Source organism: Eimeria tenella, genomic scaffold (genome assembly GCF_000499545.2).
Source record: "Eimeria tenella Houghton genomic scaffold, Eth_scaff54, whole genome shotgun sequence".
NCBI classification, from domain to species: Eukaryota; Apicomplexa; class Conoidasida; order Eucoccidiorida; family Eimeriidae; genus Eimeria; species Eimeria tenella.
Window position 1 is genome coordinate 182795 of NW_013543408.1, and position 18190 is coordinate 200984.

Here is an 18190-nt window from a genome sequence, read left to right on the forward strand (position 1 = left end):
CGGTATTGCTGCTTCAGGTACGAGGAGACTGGTAATGAGGCAGTCACTGCGACCCTCGACTGCAGAACGTCAGAGCTCTCTGACTTCAAGCCGAAGAAAACGTGAAAAAGAGGCAGCCGTGCAGATTTAGGGTCTGTGCGAACCGCGCGCATCGTGCTCGTGTCCTCCGTTGCCAACCGCAGCTGCGATATTGATTCTCCTATACTTAATGAACAAGGAGAAAAAAATACATTCTCACAAACGACTTCGCAGATCAGACGGCTCGATTTGCATGCGTTGTCGGGGCAGCCAGCCCCAGCTCTGCGTTTGTTCGGTGTAGCTGCAAGATCTATCCCAGTAGCATTAACTTTAATACAGCATCGAGGTCTGCTTACAGGAAAGCTACTTTTCGCAGCCGAAATGGCAATTAGCCAAACACTTAGCTGTACGGGCGAGCAACCTTCTGCTCTATCCCATACAGTAACTTGAAGGGTTGAACTCCGCCGAGTAGGACAGCTCGGCATTTTTTACTCATTTATATACATATTCGTTTGTAAGCATCTTGCAAGATCATCAGAGTCTGTATATTCGAGCACATTTTCCAAATATACATCTGCTGTGAACATGTGGCGTCACCACCCGTCACTGAAGTGAACAGCGAGTTCACTATAAGCGCTATCGAATCGGCCTGAATTAAAGTTGCCAAGGAGGCAGTTTGTAAAAGTATATTCGACTGAACTTGTTTACATGGATAACGCTAAGGGGAATGCCACGGCCGCTTCACTGACAGTTTTGAAAGGCGTTAAGGTGCGTTCTCTTGCTGAAATTACTCTATTGACCTAATCGCACCCTTGTGCTTTTGTTGAGAGTTGATCCAAGCTACTGGCGGAGTGCACTGCCACCCTAATTGGGGCCTTGTTAGGTTCAGGCTGCGATGCGGCGTATGTTTCCCTTTTCTATTTCTTCTTCTTTCCGCCCTTCCCCAAGTTCTGTTCGCCTTCATAGTGCACTGCGCACTAGTGGAAGGTCCGCACATAGTTGTCCCTTCAAGGTCCTGGGGCTCTCCCCTACCGCGTCAGCAGACGAGTTGAGGAGTCGTTACATCGAACTTGCAAAGCAGCTGCACCCTGATGCGGCTGCCCCTGGAGCAGCAGCAGCTACAGATGCTTCACGCAAGTTCATAGAACTCAGGAAAACATATGAGAGAGCTCTACAGCAGCTGCAACGACAGCAGCAGCAGCGGCAGGTGACGCCGCAGAGCTGCGACAGCATGGGTTCTTCAGTAGAGCCATCGTCCCATCCCTGGCAGTGGCGGCGTGGATCGCCGACAGCCTCTGCTGCATATCCTTACAACACTGAGTTAAGCAAAGCAGTTTCCAGGAAAAGACATGAATGGGAAGAAATGCAGAGAGAGAGAGAGCTATTCTGGAGGACTCGGAGCCAGCAAAGAAACGAGAAAGGCGACGACGCTCCGTACCTGCGTGATATCAAGGCTCTTTTCAATAGGCGGCTGAGTGAGGAAGAACAAAATGAAAAACATCAAAGGAAAAATAGTAGTGCAGCAGCAGACAGCACTGAAGGGGAGTGTGCGGCTGCAGCAGCAGCTGCTGTAGCCGCAAGGGAAGAGCAGCTGCTCAGAAGCGAACTCACAGCCTTTGGCCTCGACGATAAATACATAGACCCAGCGACAATATGGTTTCCCAAAAGAAAAAAAGCAGCGAAGGCCCACGCATGGGTAAGCAGACCAGAAAAGAAGTTCAGCACAAAGGCGGTGGTGGCAGTAGTTTGGTTGCTTGTTGTGCTTGGGGCAGCAGCTACTGTTTTTCTATCTGTAGACTTGAAGAAAGAACCCGCAACATCAAAGTAAAATACGACTCATGCACCTCAGGTGCGTTACAGGGAGGTGACCTGCAGTAGTTTCGTATCCGTCATTTGTTTTTGTTTTGAACATACTTACATAAGTATGGGTCTCCCCAGACACCAGCGGCTTCTGCTGCTGCTGGATAGAAGGCAGCAGTAAACAGCTCCCACAACACCGCTTGCAATTGAAATAAAACTTTGAGTGGGTGTGACGTGTTGGAAGTTTTTTTTTTCCACTACTCGTCACCCTCAGGTGTATGTTAATACAGCTGAAGAGGTTTTCAAGGCTTTTTAAGGGGCCCATTTCAGGTGAAGACTGTTCATTTTATTTGACTCCTGTATACTGCGGCGCCGACGCCTGCTTCCCTGTAGCTCACTTGTTAAGGCAGTTTTGCTTCGAAGAGGAAAGCTGACTAGAACTTATTTACTAATATTCGTGTCTGCAGGTTACTAAGTAACTAAGTAACTGGGTAATTGCAGTCTACGAAAAATATTGTGTCTGCACTTAGCTTCACTAGCCAATCACTTCGCTGCTGCGGCTACTAAAAGGCTTTTGGAGATGCAGCCCAGTATCCAATTGTCGGTAAATAGGCTGGGAAACTAGAGTGGTATCTAGTGCGTTGCTGCGACTTGCAAAATGCACAGATAAAAAGACGATATTAGCCATAAAACAACTTTTATGTCGGTCAGTTGCCTCCATGTGCCTGTACAGTGCACCGTGCTGTTTGCTGCGTCTTCTCCTTTTGCGTTTTTTGCTTTTGGTTGCCAACAAATTTCCTGAGGAGAAGTCTAGAAAAGCGCAAGTGCCTCTTGCGTCTCTTTTCTCACCTTCTCCTTTTGATTTTCCTTGACTTCCTTTTCGCCCTGGAGGTTTTTGTTTTGCGTCTTTTCGTGGTCTTTGGCTTCTTAGCTTTCGTTTTCTTTGTCTTTGCCTTTTTAGTTTTCGTCTTTGTCGTCTTTGACTTCTTCGACGTTTTCGCAGATTTCGTCTTTTTACTGCTCTTCTTGGCTGCTGCCTTTTGCTTTTTTGCTGCTGCCTTTTGCTGTTTTGCAGCTACCTTTTGTTGTTTTTTCGCTGCCTTATCTGCTTTCTGCTGCTGCTTCTTTGCTGCCTTGTTTGCTTTCTGCTGCTGTTTCTTCGCCGCTTTTTCTGCACTCTTCTGCTTTTTTGCTGCTGCCTTCTCCTGTTTTGCAGCTGCCTTGCTTGCCTTCTTTTGTTGCTTTGCTGCCGCTTTCTCCTGTTTCGCCTTTGCTTTGTCAGCTTTCTTTTGGCTCTTGGCTGCTGCCTTGTGTGCTTTCTTTTGGTCCTTGGCTGCTGCCTTGTCTGCTTTCTTTTGGTCCTTGGCTGCTGCCTTGTCTACTTTCTTTTGGTCCTTGGCTGCTGCCTTGTCTGCTTTCTTCTTTTCCTTTGCTGCTGTCTTGTCCGCCTTTTTTTGCTCCTTCGCTGCTGCCTTCTCCGCTTTTTTCTGTTCCTGTGCTGCTGCCTTGTCTGCTTTCTTCTGTTCCTTTGCTGCTGCCTTCTCCGCTTTTTTCTGTTCTTTTGCTGCTGCCTTGTCCTTTCCCCCTTTGGCGTCAGCATTTGCTTGTCCCTTGTCAGCTGTTTTATCTCCCTTAGCGGATTTCTGTGCTTTGTCGCTGCCGCCCTTGGCTGCCTCCCCGTCCTTTCCCTTTTCTGCTTTGGCTGCTCCCTTGTCTGCTTTTCCTTCCGCCTTCTCTTTCTTCGCTGCTGCTTTGTCTGCCTTTGCTGCTGCTTTGTCTTTCTTGTCCGCTGCCTTTTCTGTCCTATCTGCTGCTTTATCTGCGCTTTTATTTGATTTATCATTCGCCTTGTCCTTTCCTTTTTTTGATTTGGCTGAGTCTCCTTTGGCGTCTTTTTCTGCCTTCTTGTCCTCACCGTTTTTGGAGCCATCTTTAGCGGCGTCTTTGCCCTCAGCTTTACTGTCGCCGCCCCCCTTTTCTTTCTTTCCTTCTCTTTTGCCTTTTTTATCTTTTTTTGTATCTGCTGCCTTATCGCCTTTGTCCTTCTTATCTTTCCCTTTGTCCCCTCCTTTATCCTTTTCCTTTTTGTCTTTTTTGTCCACTTTGTCACTTTTGTCTTTTTTGTCTGCTTTGGCATGCTTTTTGGACGCTGCTTTGTCCTTCTTTTTCTGATCGCCAGCAGCTTCCTTTGCTTTCTTCTCTTCCTTTTTCTTCGCCTTTTTCTCTTCCTTTTCAGCTTTCTTTTGCTCTTTTTTTTCTTCCTTTAGTCTCCTCTTCTCTTCTTTCTCGGCATTTTTCTGCTCCTTTTCCTTTTCTTTTCTTTCCTTCTCCTCCTCTGCTTTCTTTCGCTTCGCCTCTTCCTTAGCAGCCTCTTTCGCGTGCTTCTGAGCGTATTCATCATTGTATCGGTTTTTGTAGTAATCATAGTGGTCATCATATTCCCCGTGCATGCCCCCCCCATACATGGGGCCCCCATACATTGGCCCCCCATACATGCCACCCCCGTACATCCCACCACCCATGGCGTACGGGTCGTAGTATGTGCCGTCTAGCCCGTAGGCTGAGCCGCCCATTGCATAGCCAGGAGCCCCGACTGGGTAGGCACCAACTCCTCCCATGGCTCCCCCATAGCCCATGGCTCCTGGTACCCCCATCACTGACGGGTCACCGTAGGCCCCTGGCATGTAGCCCATGTCTGCGTAGCCCATGTCGGCGAGTGGCAAGCCATCGACGTAGGAGGGGTCGAACGGGTCCCCCCCAACGGCTCCCTCGTCCTCGAAGCCCACCTCTCCCTCCCCGAAGGCATCAGGCCCCTGTCCTTCCCCCAAGCCCTCTAGGGCCACCTCCGGCGGCACGTCTGGGGTGTAGTTTCCAGGCACGAAGTCCGTTGCTGCTACTGCTTCGGCCTGCGCGCGGGCTCCCCCGGGGGACCCCTCGGTGCCGGGCGATGGGGTAGAGCTGGGGTTAGGAGGGGTGGTGTTTTGTGACAGTCTGGCAGGGGGTAACACCAATTTCCCGTAGCCTTCCTCCACCAGCTCGGGGGCGGGGTAGATTGTTTTCTTTTCGCTGCTGTCGAACTTGTTCATTTGGACTAATGAAGTAGGAACAGAAACAAAGGGGCGGCCACTCCAAACACTTTCAAATGAAGGGCCTAAGCTGTTGTTGGAGGGGTAACCCAGCCAGTGTCGCTTCGCAGCACCTGCGGACGGGCCGATGAAAGGGGTTTTAGGCTCAGCATACCTGGGGAGTGGTGCAGAAGGTGGTACAGCAGCAGCAGCAGCTGCTGTTGCGCCGACGGCATTGCTGGCGTGGCTCTTTGGCGTTGCACTTGGCCCCGACACAAACGTGTGGAGCTGTACAGCAACATCAGCGCTCAGCGGAAGGACGGCGAACTTACGTCTTCTGCTTTCCTCAGCAGCATCAGTGTCAACAGCAGCAGCTGCCGCAGCAGCCGCATCAGAGTCGCCCGTGAACTTCAAAAAGTCATCTGCAGCAGAAGCGGGACTCCTGAGAGAGCGAAGGCGAACTCTTGAAGCCCACGCCTGAGGCCCCTCTGTTGCTGCTGTGCTGTTGTTTCCCAAGGGGGCATTGGGGCCTAGCGACCTCTGAAGTGGCCCTTGGCGCAGCTTTTGCTGAACCTCAGTGGTCCAAGGCTGCAGAGCATTTTCATCTGAAATACAGGAGAAGACATTTACTGAATGGCTGAATTGGTAGTGGTTTTGGCAGTGTGTGGAGAAGGATACCTGCGACATCAGCGCTATTCGAGTGGCAAAGAGACCTTGATACAACTAAAATATACGTCAGCTCGTATCTCTCTTTAGTGCAGGATGAATTCTGTTCGGAAGCAGGAACAGCAACGCACGAGCAAACATAAACATAAGGATGTACAGGTGCAGGGCTTAGACCAGTGACTCACTGTTGCTGGGCTTTGTTCCATGGTGTTCAACTGACGGCAGTTGGAGTCCAGAGGCGGCAGGTAGAAGCAGAGAGGCGGCAAAGTTGATGCAGCAAAAAACCGCAAATAGGCAGCTGCAGCGCCGCCTGTGTGCTTCTGCTGGTCCGTGTCTGCTGCTGCTGCTGCCATGCGACGCAACGGAGGGTAAACGGGAGAAATCTGAGGCTGAAAGACGAGAGAAAAAAGAGGTTCCCTCCCACATGAGTTTGTCAAGTGCTGCCGCTGAAGCGAGTTCACGGCATTTGCGCTGTCTTAGTGGTCCGACCAGTGAGCCCAAGGACCGATCCTTCTCCCCCCAATCGAATGGGTCATCCTGCCCTCCTTGGCTTTAAAGGAGGAAACCTGCACAGAACTTGACTTTAAATTTGGAAAAGGAAAATTATTTCGCGAAAACTGCCAAGGATTGCCTCAGAACAAGCATTGATCGCCCCGCGGCCAGCGGCTCCAGGCAGCGGGACGCAGCCGTCAGTTGTTGGCAGCTGGCAATGAGTGATGAATGAGCCTAAAACCCACGACTTCTTCAGCATCAGACTAAATAGCATTGAAATATGACACAAGCTTGAGACAAGACCAGGACTCATGTTCTGTCCCTAAATGCGCGATTCCGCTGAACTGGAGCCCAGGACCCTCTGCTGTCGTCATCTCCAGGTAAATGGCAGTTATTGAGCCTCGCGCTAAGAAAACCATATTCGGAATGTATACTTCATCCAAGTGAAAGCGTTTTATCTCATTATCGCTGCCTTCTGTCATTGGTTTCAAATTGACTTCCCCCCCTCGCAGTGCCTGCTGCTCAAAAGGAACGTAAACACCATTCACTTATTCACTCCGAAGTCATTCAGTATCTGCCAGTTCTATTTGTTTATCAATTGACTCCGAAGGCGCCTCGAGTCAAGCTGGATCTGCTCGTCGCGCCACCACTGGACGCAGAGTTACTCCACATCTTGAACGGCAACTGCTCCCCCATACATTGCCCCTTCTAGCAAACACAGGGATGGCAGCGGCTGCTGCAGTGGCTGCTGCTGCGCTGCTGACTAGTTACTTATTCACAACGCGCAGGCAGGCCATTCGAGAAACCCAAAGGAGCAGTGATGGCCCTGCTCCATTCAGCTTGCAATTTTGCCTCAGATTCATCACAACACTCTCTAAACTAAAGGCTCCTTGTGCACCCTAAAGCATAACTAAACAATCATAGCACTTTATCTGCGAAGTTTAGAAAAGGTGAAGGCGCCGCAGCGCCTATTTCTGCCCCTCTGCAGCCAGCTCTACCTACCAACTAATCCGCTGCTGCAGCAGTCTCAGCCTGAGACACTGAAGCCCGTAAGTGACGAACTGAGGACCAGCATTGCGTGGACCTTCTCGGCCCCCACTGCTTCACATTTCTATCGAATTCTACAGCAACGCAAGCGCCAGATATCCCTGCCTATCCAAACAAATAGAAAAGTGGGTTCACTGGGGCCACCGTAGCGACGGCGCATGCGTTCCTTTGCATTCTATGAGTAGCGTTTGTGCGCCACCCCGTAGAAGTTCAACCTATTCAGGTAGGTGTAGGTGGCCCCTGTTTGGTTTTCTTGAACAAATAGCTGAGCCGATGAGCACATATGAAATTTGCTGCCAGGCAAAGCTATTCTGCGGCCGCTGATGACATCCTCAGCCGTAAGCTGCACTGAGAAAGCGCATGCCTCGTCAAATACGCCGCAAAAGTTGATCGCGCTTTTGTTACAGTACACCTGTACAAAAACAAACGAGTGAAATGAGCACACGTAGGGATAAGAGCGCTGCAGCAAGGACGCCACGTGATTTCAGATCACAAATACGTGAAACGAAATGCAAACAAAAGGTACATGCAAAGATATGGAGGGCCAACGTGTTTCATGATACTGACGCCTTTCATATCTGTCTGTGAGTACGCACAGCGCAGTGTTTGTACACCTGAAAATCACCGACCTAGGCAACCCTTTACACCGCCGAAGACAAATACAGACCCACCCAATCAAAAGGGTAGAAGAAGACAAATAAGCATAAAAGAGCAGGCCTTTTTTTACCTTAACCAGCATTGGGGCAGCGACTGAATCTTCCTCGTCGCTGTTGGTGGGGAAGCCGGCAGGCGGAGTAGAGGCAATGATAGAGAATGAGGCAAGCTAAGCGAAGACAAGATAAATAAGATGTATGAAGCGAACTAGTTAAAGTTGATTTGTGGTGATCTCGCTTTACAGCTCCGTTACGAAACAAAATACGGTAGCAACATGCGGTGGTCAACCATGAGCGTAGCTGACCGCAAGACTTAAAATGATAAGGCCGAAAGCTTCGCTACAAAGATAAAAATGCATTCAAGAACACTGCTAAGGAGCAAAGAGCTCACCCTGATAGGCTGTTTGAAGCAGACATTTATCAACAGCTGCTCATCTACGTCAGACACAAGCGCCAGATTGCCTTCTCGAGTCCTCAAGATCTGCTGCAAAGTCGCTATTTCTGCGGATGCAGCAGGAACAGCACTTGCTGCTGCGTCAGCCTGTAAGTCTTCAGCTGCCCGTGAGGCTCCCGTTTGCTCCAGGGCGTTTGTGCTTCCTGTGTTCGCTGCCACAGCGTCTGCAGCTCCTGACAAGCTGGCTTCACTTGCTGGCGGGCCTGCGTCCTCTGTTGGCCTTGAGACAGCTGGTAGGGCACAGGCTGCTGCTCCTTCTGCGTCTGCTGCAGTGTCGCGGCCCTGCCCTGGTGCTGCTGCTGCAGTCGAAGCAGCAGCAGAAGGTCGCGAGGCCGAAGGCGCCGGCTGCCGGGCATTAAGGGCAACGCTGGAGGTGAGGTCGAGAGCGTCCCATATCTCTGTGAACTCCGACTGATTGTGCAAGTCCCGGGGCTCCAGCCCCATGGCGACAATGGCTGTCTGTGCAAAATAGAAATGATGCCTGTCTTTTTAGGCGCTTGAGTAGCCTCTGAGGCGAGTAAGCTGTAGAAGGAAACGCTCAAGAGTCGAGAATTAGCAAAATGTGGGCCCTCACGTTGCTCCGGGTGCTGTTCTGACCACAGGTGCGCAGCAGGGGGCAACACAGGGGGGCAACTGTAGCTTAGGCCCAGATAAATCCAAACTTCTCGCTGAAAGACAAAGAGACAGAAAAAATGAAGCGAATGATTAGAGAAAGCCTCTAAAGTGCGGAAGAAAGAGACACGCACAACATGGAAGTGGTGAAGCTGCTGAACTCAAGAGCCAACTGACAGGAAGCGACGAACGGACCTCAGAAACACAGAACGTTGGCTCACAATAATCTAAATGGCTCTTTTTCAATGTTTACACGCGAATAAGTTTGCAAAATCGTGAGACTCTCGGTTCAAAAGAACGCAATCATCATGATGATCGAGTGCTGAGCGGACACCGATAGACACTACATGCAAACCTCAGCAAAGAACATCTACGAATGCGAGTAATTAGCTATGCTTTGACTGATTCGCTCAACATTCCTGTCATTTTGATAACTTTCACTTACTATCCAGTATTAAACTTGAGGGGTTTCCGCCCGGGCGCAGAGGCGGCATTCCTGTGTGCAATGTTTGTGTTTGTCTGTAGACAGTACAGAAGGAACTATGTTGAAAGGAAGTATAACTACACTAAATTAAATCCACACAATTGATCAAAACGTTAAATAGTTAACGGTCCATCGTGTCAGTTACCAGTGGCACCTGCGACTGGAAATCCGTGGTGCCGTCGACGAGTTTGGTTGTTCAAGATTCCTTATAGTAGAGTCAAAATGTGCACTTTCTCGAATTTACTCCTCAACCCTTGTACTATCATTCACAAAACATTTTTTTTGCTCGACATTTTTTATGGGTGTGCCAACTTATCGTCCGTAATGGGCGAAGAATGTCTAAGGAACTAAACATAGATGAACTGAAACCTCGTATGATATCTAGCAGGTCTTCTAGGTATGCCCACGTGCATGCATATGCTGCCTTGAAGTCTCATCTGTCGTGGGGAGGGGACGTTATTGCTACTTGGGTCTGCCTTTTCCCAAGTACACCTTCACCTGTAAATGCATGCTCATTCGAAATATACAAATACTTTGTAAAAGTGGTTACACAAGGCGTACAACCATGTGCGTGCGCATGGATATCTATAAAAGTCTTTATGTGCATAAATGCAAAAATAGATGGGCATCTGACTACATACAATCTGGATCTACGTGGGTGCGTATGTAGTTATAGGGAAGGCTTCATACCTCTGCATCAGAACGTTGGTTCATACAGGCGTAACACACACACATCTATATTTGCACGTAGGCAAGCTAAGTAAACAAAACTAGTCGCATTGGTTCCACATTAATGAATCACTGGTTGATTTGCCCTTTTGCGGTTCTGTAGTTTTTTTTAATGCTGAAAATCTATCTTATCTACTGGGTGTCGAGGTAGTGAATAGAGTAATATTCTGTGGATCACTTGCATTGCGTGGTGTTTCTTTGTTCGAATTTGTTGCTCTGTAGCTTCGCTTTAATTACATCCTTATGATTGAAAACTGATCAAGCGACGAAAATGGGGGACTTAGAGTGGCATTTCTTACCCCGTCCCCGCAAACGACTGATAGAAGCCAGAAGTCGGCCGCAGCCACCAATGCAGCTAGTGGGAGAAAAAGGGCTGAGCCAGGAGTAAAAACCTGGACAATTTACTTTGCCAGCAGCAGAAATGCAAACGTTAACTAAATCATTCGAATTTTCCGCTTAAGTTTGTGCGAATCATTCACGTGCTGCCTGGTCAGCCCAGTCCACGACCGCATGTCTGGCGCACAGGGGTAGGAGACACAAATACGCCTCCCAGAAACGCAAAATCTAGCGAAATAGTGGAATAGATTAAATTGAAACACAAAGAGAAAGGGATACTAAATAAAGTGTACCCTGCTGACCAGCAAGTATTCAGAACCTCCCTATGCGCTGCGCATGATGGTGGTAGGCCACCGGTCTGCTGCCGTGCGTATCTCGCCAGGTGCCGCTAATGATCACCACTTTTGAATCTAAAGATCTTTAAACTTAGTTTTGTAAGCGATGAGATGCTATGTTTCAATAAAAAGCTCTCTTTGGCCCCATAAAGCCGCGAGTCTCCTCCGCATTTCGGTGGCTGCAGCTGCGCGATTGCCTTAATCGCCGCAGTCTTGAAGTGATCCTTCGCTGCATTGCTTTTGAGTCTTCTTTACTAGTTAAAAAGGGATCTGAACTTGTTTTCGACTTCTGTCCTTTTGAACAGCCACACTCCAAGCCAAGAGATGCAGGGACCCCTTCCGCCCTGTTGGCTTTCCCGTTTGTCTCCGCTGGCTCCACCGTTTTTGTTTGAGGGCTTGGTTGTTTTTCTTACCTAGGAGAAAATTATTGACTAAAGGACACGTTTGCGTTCCCCTCCTTGACTTTTTATTCTCTCGTTCTGCCCGTTGACCGGCTCTGTTGTATTCAACATGGGCGACAAGTAGTAGCCATACTGTTTGAGCCAGCTACATGCAGCCTACAGCCCGTTCCGGGGCCCCTCTCAATCTTTCAGGGGGCCCCTGTGCATTCCCTCTGTCTATCCGTGATCAGTTCAAAGCAGCTACAGCACTTCATGCACGTGCGCATGGGCCACAGCTACTCAGTAAAGTGAAGAGCTCCTTGCTGCTCTCCAAGATGCTGCTGCAGCAGCCATTGCTCCTTTGGGCAGCGTTAGGGTTGGCGCTGTTCACTGAGCCCTCCACGTCGTTGACTGACCCTGGGGGACCACTGCACGGACAATTTCGCGGCCTTCTGCAAGAGCAGCTTGGCCACCCATCTTTTCTTTTTCTTTCTAAGCAAGATAAACAAGAACCGGCAAGATCAGCAGCACTGAATGGCACCCCGGTGGATCCCTTCTCTGCTGCTCAGATGCTAACGGAAGAAAACTACAAGAACCAATTAACTGCAAGAGTTCACGTCTTCCATGCAAGCCCCGACGAGCACAGCCAGAAGACTAGGGATGTAGCAGATGCAAGCGTGCCGTCAGCCACTCCTATCTCAACCCAACCCTCAACAGGAGGCTCCTGGATTCAAGTTGGGCCTAAAGGGGCTCCTGGAGGTTCCAACAAGGTGGCCGAGAAAGGCCCTTCCAGTAAGGAGGCCAAGGGATCCGGGGCTCTTGAGCGCACCATCAAGAACGGAGCTCATGGGAGTCTTCCTGAAGAGGACGATGAGGTGCTGTTGACTGTACCCGCTCACTATTCATCTCCTGGTGTGAAGCCTCATTTGCCCTTTTTGCCGGAATTTCTTACGAACAATTTGAAGAAAGAAGAAAAAAGCTCATCTACTGCTATTGCTACCGCAGCAGGTGGTCAGGAGCACAAGCAGCAGCCAGTCGCACCTTCTGCTGCATCTTTGGTTGAGGCTTCATCCAGTGCAGAGGGGGAGGGGATCAAAGAAAAGGAGCATACAGATGAGGAAAAAGGAGCTGAGAAAGAAAACACGCATGCTGAAGAAGACACGAATGAAAACACACAAACAACAGGGCAAACCGAAACAGAAGCAAAACATGGAGGAGAGAAGCAAGCTGCCGAAAAGACGAAAACAGAACAAAATGAGCAGGAAATCAAGGAATCAGAAGCAAGTGCAGCAGCACCCAGCGAGACGGAAGGCACTGCGGCGCCAACAGAGCTCGAGGGCAAGCCCCCAACAAAGCACGAGGAGGGGGCTCCAACAAAACACGAGGGCGAAGCCGCAACAGAGCACGAGGAAAGCGCTACGATAAAGCACGAAGAGCCCCCCTCCCCTCTCAAGCTCACTGGAGCACCTGCTGAGGCGGGGGCTCATGCTGAGGCAGGGAGGGGACCCAAGGGAGAAACTGTAGAGAAAACAGCAGCGGAAGGAGAGGAGCCAGAAGAGGAAGAGGAGGAGGTTGAGACAGCAACAAAGCAAGCGAAAGAAATAACGCATCTTAAACAAGCACCCGAAAAGAAAAAAACAGAAGCAGAGGAGAAGACCGAGAAGGAACAGCCAGCACACAAAGCTGCTGCTGCTGCAGCTGCAGCTGTTCCTGCAGCAAAAGAGGAAGCACCTGAAGAGAAAGAGGCAGAAAAAAAGGCGGTACCTAAAACAGAAGAAGAAAAGGAGAAAGAGCGAGAACAGCACGCGAAAGAGCTGGCAGAAAAGGCCACAAAACTAGCCAACATACAGCGCATGGAGGTAAGATAAAATACAATGCAGAATTGAATAGATAAATTAGTGAACAAATGAACCCCGTCAAGTAGCGAAGTTATTCATGTCTCGTGTTCACCCGGCCTACACTTGAACAGTGTGTTTATTTGCCTCCATGTTTGCTCCTTCTTATTGCCTCTTCGCTCTCCCTGCCATTGCGCGTGATCTGCAGCAAGACGCTTTGCTTAAGCTGCACATGCTGGGTGAGGGGGGCCCCCGAGCGAACGTGATTACCCCTTCTGGTGCCTCTGCTATGAGCATTGAGGACGCTGAGCAGCAGCAGCAGCTGGCAGCTGCAGCAGCGACAGCGCAGCAGCTGACCGCCCGTTTAAGAGTTCAAAATGAATTGAAAGAAAGAGAGATTAAAATAAAACAAAAAGAAATAGCACACCTTAATCTGCTGAAGCACGTGCAGGTGCTCATGCAGTCAGCGGTGTCCAGCATATGGAATAAGTTAACAAACGTGAGGCAAACTGTTAATTCACAGGCACATCGACAAATGAAGGCAGCAAACAAAAGGAGCATGAAACCACCACTTCTAAGCTAAATGGCTATTGATCTGAGGCAATATATCCCAAGCTTACGAGGCGCCTTTGTGTGAAGTACATGAGCTGGCTGCTTGCTGGACATCGTTTTCTTCGAGTGCTAATGATATTATTGCAAAAGTGATGTCTCGTTAATATTTCTCTATTTATTGCCTGCCTTATTTCCCAACATGCAGGTCCAGAAGACCCTGAAGCGCCTTGCAGAAGCGAGTGAGAAAGTAAACAAGCAATTCATGAGGGAGACGAACAACAGAGTGCTGAGACCGCAGGAGCTCCCCAGAGCGATTACGACAGAAGAGCAAAGAAAAAAGCAACTGCTAATCAGCAAGCAAACTGGAGTTCCCCCGCTAGACTGTCCCGTCGGTAGGAATTTATACAGACACAGGGCTGGCGTGCTGCCTGCTTTTTAGTCAGCTGTTTATTCGTTTCGGTATTAAGTGGTGAGATGCTTGAATCTTTGTTAGCTTAACAAGGAGTCAAGCGTCTCACCACCTAATACTGGTAGTTGGTGCTGCTAGATTCCTGCTCACTTGGCTGGCTGGTTGGCCTGTTGCCTTGCATTCCTTTTCACCTGATAACTTTTTTCCATAACGCATACTGTTCTGTTCAGTCATCATTGCACTGGTTTAATTAGTGCATGGAGCCCAATGCAATCATGCTATAGGTGCACGGAGTGTTTGCTTCCCGCGTTTATTTGGAGCCATGGGGACGTAACTTTGCGTTTGTCTGCTTGTTAGTGCTCCATGAAATAGAGTCACTAGTTGACTAGCTTTTCATTATGCCTACTTTTGTTTGAATTAATCAATTTCCGACTTCTCTATACAAATGGGAACATGCATGTCCTGGCACTGAACTTAGTTACTCTTATCAAGGATTGTATAAGTGCCACTCTTCATTAATGTGGTTGTTCTAACCTTTTGCAGTGAGTTTGTTAATTCTTTCGGTTTTTATCTTCAGAATGCGACCCAACTACATGCGACAACAAGCCAACTTTTGCTACGCACTGTTTTGTAAGACAAGACTACAACTGAACAATCACTAGTCTCTTGCTTCCTGGTATCTCGCCAGTTGAACTGCTCATTTGTTTGCTTCAGCGCTTGTCTATCCACACGTTTATCCCTTCTTACCTGTATATCCACAATTTTTTGGTGTGTCGTCTGCAGAGATACGATTTGGTTGCGGGTGGCGGCGGGTTCCGTAATTGTGTGCCTTTTACAGATGAGGCAACAGCAGCGTGCCCAGAGGTAAATGTTAAATTAATTTAACTGAGAAAAAAATGTACTTGGTTTAGGTGTTTGGAACTGTTGATTTTAAAAGCTTCATTCTGCCCAGTTGGTTACTTGGTTACAACACAGCTAATGCATTTATGTCAATTTGCCTAATTAGCAACATTTTGCTCTACTTGGTCTGTCACTGAAAGCTGTGTACTTTCCTCTCTCTAAGTGAACTCGTCGTGTGCTGGCCATAGAGACGCAGCAGAAAAACACGCATGACGATGAGAAAAGCTACCGAATAGGCTTGAATTACTAACAAGAAATATGCGAATAGATGCAGCGCAGCTATTATGCCGTACAAAAGCAATGCGGGCATCCGTATATGTACATGGCCAATTACAAACCTAGCAGTTAACTAATTAAGTCTATGCTCTTATTATTTTTCAGTCCTACACCCGATGTGCTATGGCGGCACCTGTTCGCGGACGGCGGTATGAACTTTTGGCATCCGTAAGCCCTCATGAATGAGTGGACAGATGTACCGTTAAACCGATTGCTTGAATTACATTACTATTACTCTTGGCTTATATTTTTTATCACTTCAATCAAGCTGCTTGAATTACATTACTGTTACTCTTTGCCTACATTTTTTTTACTCATGCAATCGCCTATTTCATCATTTTTGGCTCGCCATGTTTTTGAGGCCACGCATCTGTATTTCATATTTGCTCGATCGTGTAACTAAGCAAGGTCTACGTACACATATAAGTGTAAGTATATTCACATTAATTCAATTTTTTCCAGACTTATATGCATATGCGCGCATATACATACGTAGATGTGTCGCTTGTTATGCAGTTGATATTACAAAATGTCTACAGGTGTTGACGTGAATCAGTATTTGCTTACGTTTGCATTCGTGCATATACGTGCACACAATTACATCATGCATACGCTTCCGCTAAAGACCTGAATTTGTAGAATCTGCATGCAGAAAGAGTGTGTCTAAGCGTGCACGCGCCTGGACCTATTATTCCCCTCAAGCATATATATTATGTATTGAAATATTACATATGTAGGTGCATATATATTTATTTTGTTTGCGGTTCTTCATGGCGGCGCCTCTACCTTCAGATGACCATATGACAATCAGAAGCCATGAAAAACACGTAGATGCAGTTTGTGTTTAGTCTGAGTGACAATAATTACTTCTCATGCCTATCAAGCTGCTGATGGATCTGCTCGCTTTGGCTTCTTCTTGAGTTCGCTTGCCTATTTGTCTATTTATTTGCTTCTCTGCTCAGCCGGCCAACAATCCCATGCCTCAGGCTCTTTTTATCCGGGGCAATAACATGCACAGCTGTTTGCGGCTAATGGCCGTGCACAAAAAAACTCAATGCGCGTACGCAGCAAAATACACTCACACTATACTTTTGATTTCCATCCGCGCCGCTGCTGTTGCTGTAGCTGCTAATAATGCTCCTCTAGCTGCTGCTGGGTAAATATACACTTAAAGGTTTGACTAGCCAATTCATAAGCTCGTTTTATCCACTCCGTATATTTTGCTTTTGTAGGCCTACTGGCACCGAGTCTGTTCTGGCCACTGTAGAAGACACTCAAAACGTAAAGAAGATGCCTCCACCTCGTGTGCTCGAGCACGGTGCTATCTTCGAGAATGTACAGGTGAGAAATATAAGACACGTGAAAAAAGAAGCTAAACTGCGAATGAATAAGTGATGTGTCCCATGAACAAGAAATACGCGAATACGTTACAGCTTGCCAATTGCTCGATCGACAAGACCTGGTCTTGAGACAAACACCCTTTATGCTCCAGACTTTGTTCATTTGAGAAAGAATATGAAAAGCTGGTTGCGGCTAATAAGCTGTCCACAAGAACACTTCATGCGCGTAGAAAACAAATTATGCATGAGTTGCAGCAGCAACATGTCTCGTCATCATTTGAGCTGGATGTGTAGCTAGCCTAGTGCATGTAAAAGAGCAAATCGCATGCAGGTTGCTCCTTTACATGTGCTCGATGCCCACGTATTTAACCTAGGCAAATTTGAGGGGTTGAACTACGAACCGGCAATATTCACATTTATCATTTAGTTCCCCGCATATTATTGCGTAGCATGTGCTAGTAATAAGCATTCTAATTGACTTGTGTTTCCTCCCACGTTTGCTTGTTCCTTTAATTCTTTGTTCAGATCGCCTCACCAGGAGAGTACAAGCTGTGCATGCTTCAGTTTTACATCCCTCCAACGAAAAAGGAAGAAGAAACGAAAGAGAAGGAGAAAAAACCAGACAATGTGGTGGTCCTAGGGATAGATGAAATAGGGTCCGTTACTGTAATTGAGCCAAAAGCGAGACAGGGACACGAGGGCCCCGTAGCACAAGCAGAAGCAGCAGCAGCAGAATCCAAGCATGCAGAAAAACAGGCTGAGACAGAGCCGCCGAAGAAGCAACAGCATAAGCATGAAGCAGCTATCACGCCTGCTGAGGAAGAAGAAGAGACCAGAAACACAATAATCAAAGGCACGGGAAAGGAGAAAGAAGGGAAACAGAAACTAAAACAAACTGACTCTGGAGTGAAAAGGAAAACGGAAAAGCAGGCAGAAATAAAGCCCCACGCTGAAACGCATGCAGCGACCGAGGAAAGCACAAAACAGGCAGAAGAAGAGTCAAACACAAAATTAGCGGGGAAAGAGGAGGCAAAGCCAAAGGAAGCGGGGGGAGGGGAGGCAAAGCAAAAAGAAACAGAGGAAGAGGGGGCAAAACCAAAGGAAACGGAAAGAGCGGAAGAGGCCAAAGAAAAGCCAGAAAAAGGTGGGGAGGCAAAATCAAAGGAGACGGAGAAACAAGGAGAAGCAAAGGAAAAGCCAGCAGAAAAAGGAATGGAGATGAAACCAGAAGGGACGGAAAAAGAAGAAGAGGAGAAAACGAAGGACACAGAGACGGAAGACGAAGAGGAAGAGACGAAAACAAAAGAAGCCGAGAAAGGGAAACAGGGAGAAGAGTCCCATGCAGATATGCATGCAGAAGGAAAATCCCTGGAGTGACTTTGACCAGAAGGTCCTGCGCATGTATGAAGATAGACAAGGAAACCGTTTTATTCGTTTTAGTGCAAACGCACAGCTACAAACTGAGCCAAAAAAAGACAAGAAGCGCCATCAAGCTCATCTGCAGCCACCCGGGGTGATCATGCAGCTCCTTTAGGTGTGCTTCCAGCTGCTTTGTGTGTTTGTGCAATGGTTGAGCTGTGCGTCCAGCTTGATGTGTTCACACAGCTATTTGGGGTGTGCCTCACTTACTTGCGGTGTGCGCACGGCGTAGAGTCCCCTCTCTGCCGTTCTATTTTAATTAGGTTTTATTTGTCTGCCAAGGTTTGTCTTAACAGCAAACATAAAAAGGCAGGAGAGCACGCAACTGTGGCTTTGGGGTGTACGTTCACCTCGGCGATTGGGCACTACGTGTCCGCTTGCTTCCACT

The 18190-nt window shown here is 48.2% G+C and overlaps 4 protein-coding genes across 4 annotated transcripts; 2 read left to right on the forward strand and 2 right to left on the reverse strand.

Moving 5' to 3' along the window:
• Positions 1–913: 913 nt before the first annotated feature.
• Positions 914–1846, forward strand: ETH_00014465 (uncharacterized protein; the record flags this gene model as incomplete). Its single annotated transcript, XM_013377525.1, has 1 exon — positions 914–1846. One exon carries the CDS (start codon positions 914–916, stop codon positions 1844–1846), a length of 933 nt encoding a protein of 310 aa, XP_013232979.1.
• Positions 1847–2663: 817 nt separating this feature from the next.
• On the reverse strand, positions 2664–5570 carry ETH_00014470 (uncharacterized protein; the record flags this gene model as incomplete). The annotated part of the gene is made up of 1 exon (XM_013377526.1): positions 2664–5570. The coding sequence occupies one exon, from the start codon at positions 5568–5570 to the stop codon at positions 2664–2666; it is 2907 nt and encodes a 968-aa protein (XP_013232980.1).
• A 1693-nt stretch (positions 5571–7263) lies between these two features.
• ETH_00014475 (uncharacterized protein) lies at positions 7264–8639 on the reverse strand (the record flags this gene model as incomplete). Its single annotated transcript, XM_013377527.1, has 3 exons — positions 7264–7500; positions 7816–7911; positions 8133–8639. The coding sequence occupies 3 exons, from the start codon at positions 8637–8639 to the stop codon at positions 7264–7266; spliced, it is 840 nt and encodes a 279-aa protein (XP_013232981.1).
• Positions 8640–11241: 2602 nt separating this feature from the next.
• Positions 11242–17760, forward strand: ETH_00014480 (uncharacterized protein; the record flags this gene model as incomplete). The annotated part of the gene is made up of 9 exons (XM_013377528.1): positions 11242–12930; positions 13115–13405; positions 13664–13850; positions 14445–14497; positions 14651–14731; positions 15149–15211; positions 16006–16103; positions 16276–16384; positions 16909–17760. 9 exons carry the CDS (start codon positions 11242–11244, stop codon positions 17758–17760), a joined length of 3423 nt encoding a protein of 1140 aa, XP_013232982.1.
• Positions 17761–18190: the final 430 nt, after the last annotated feature.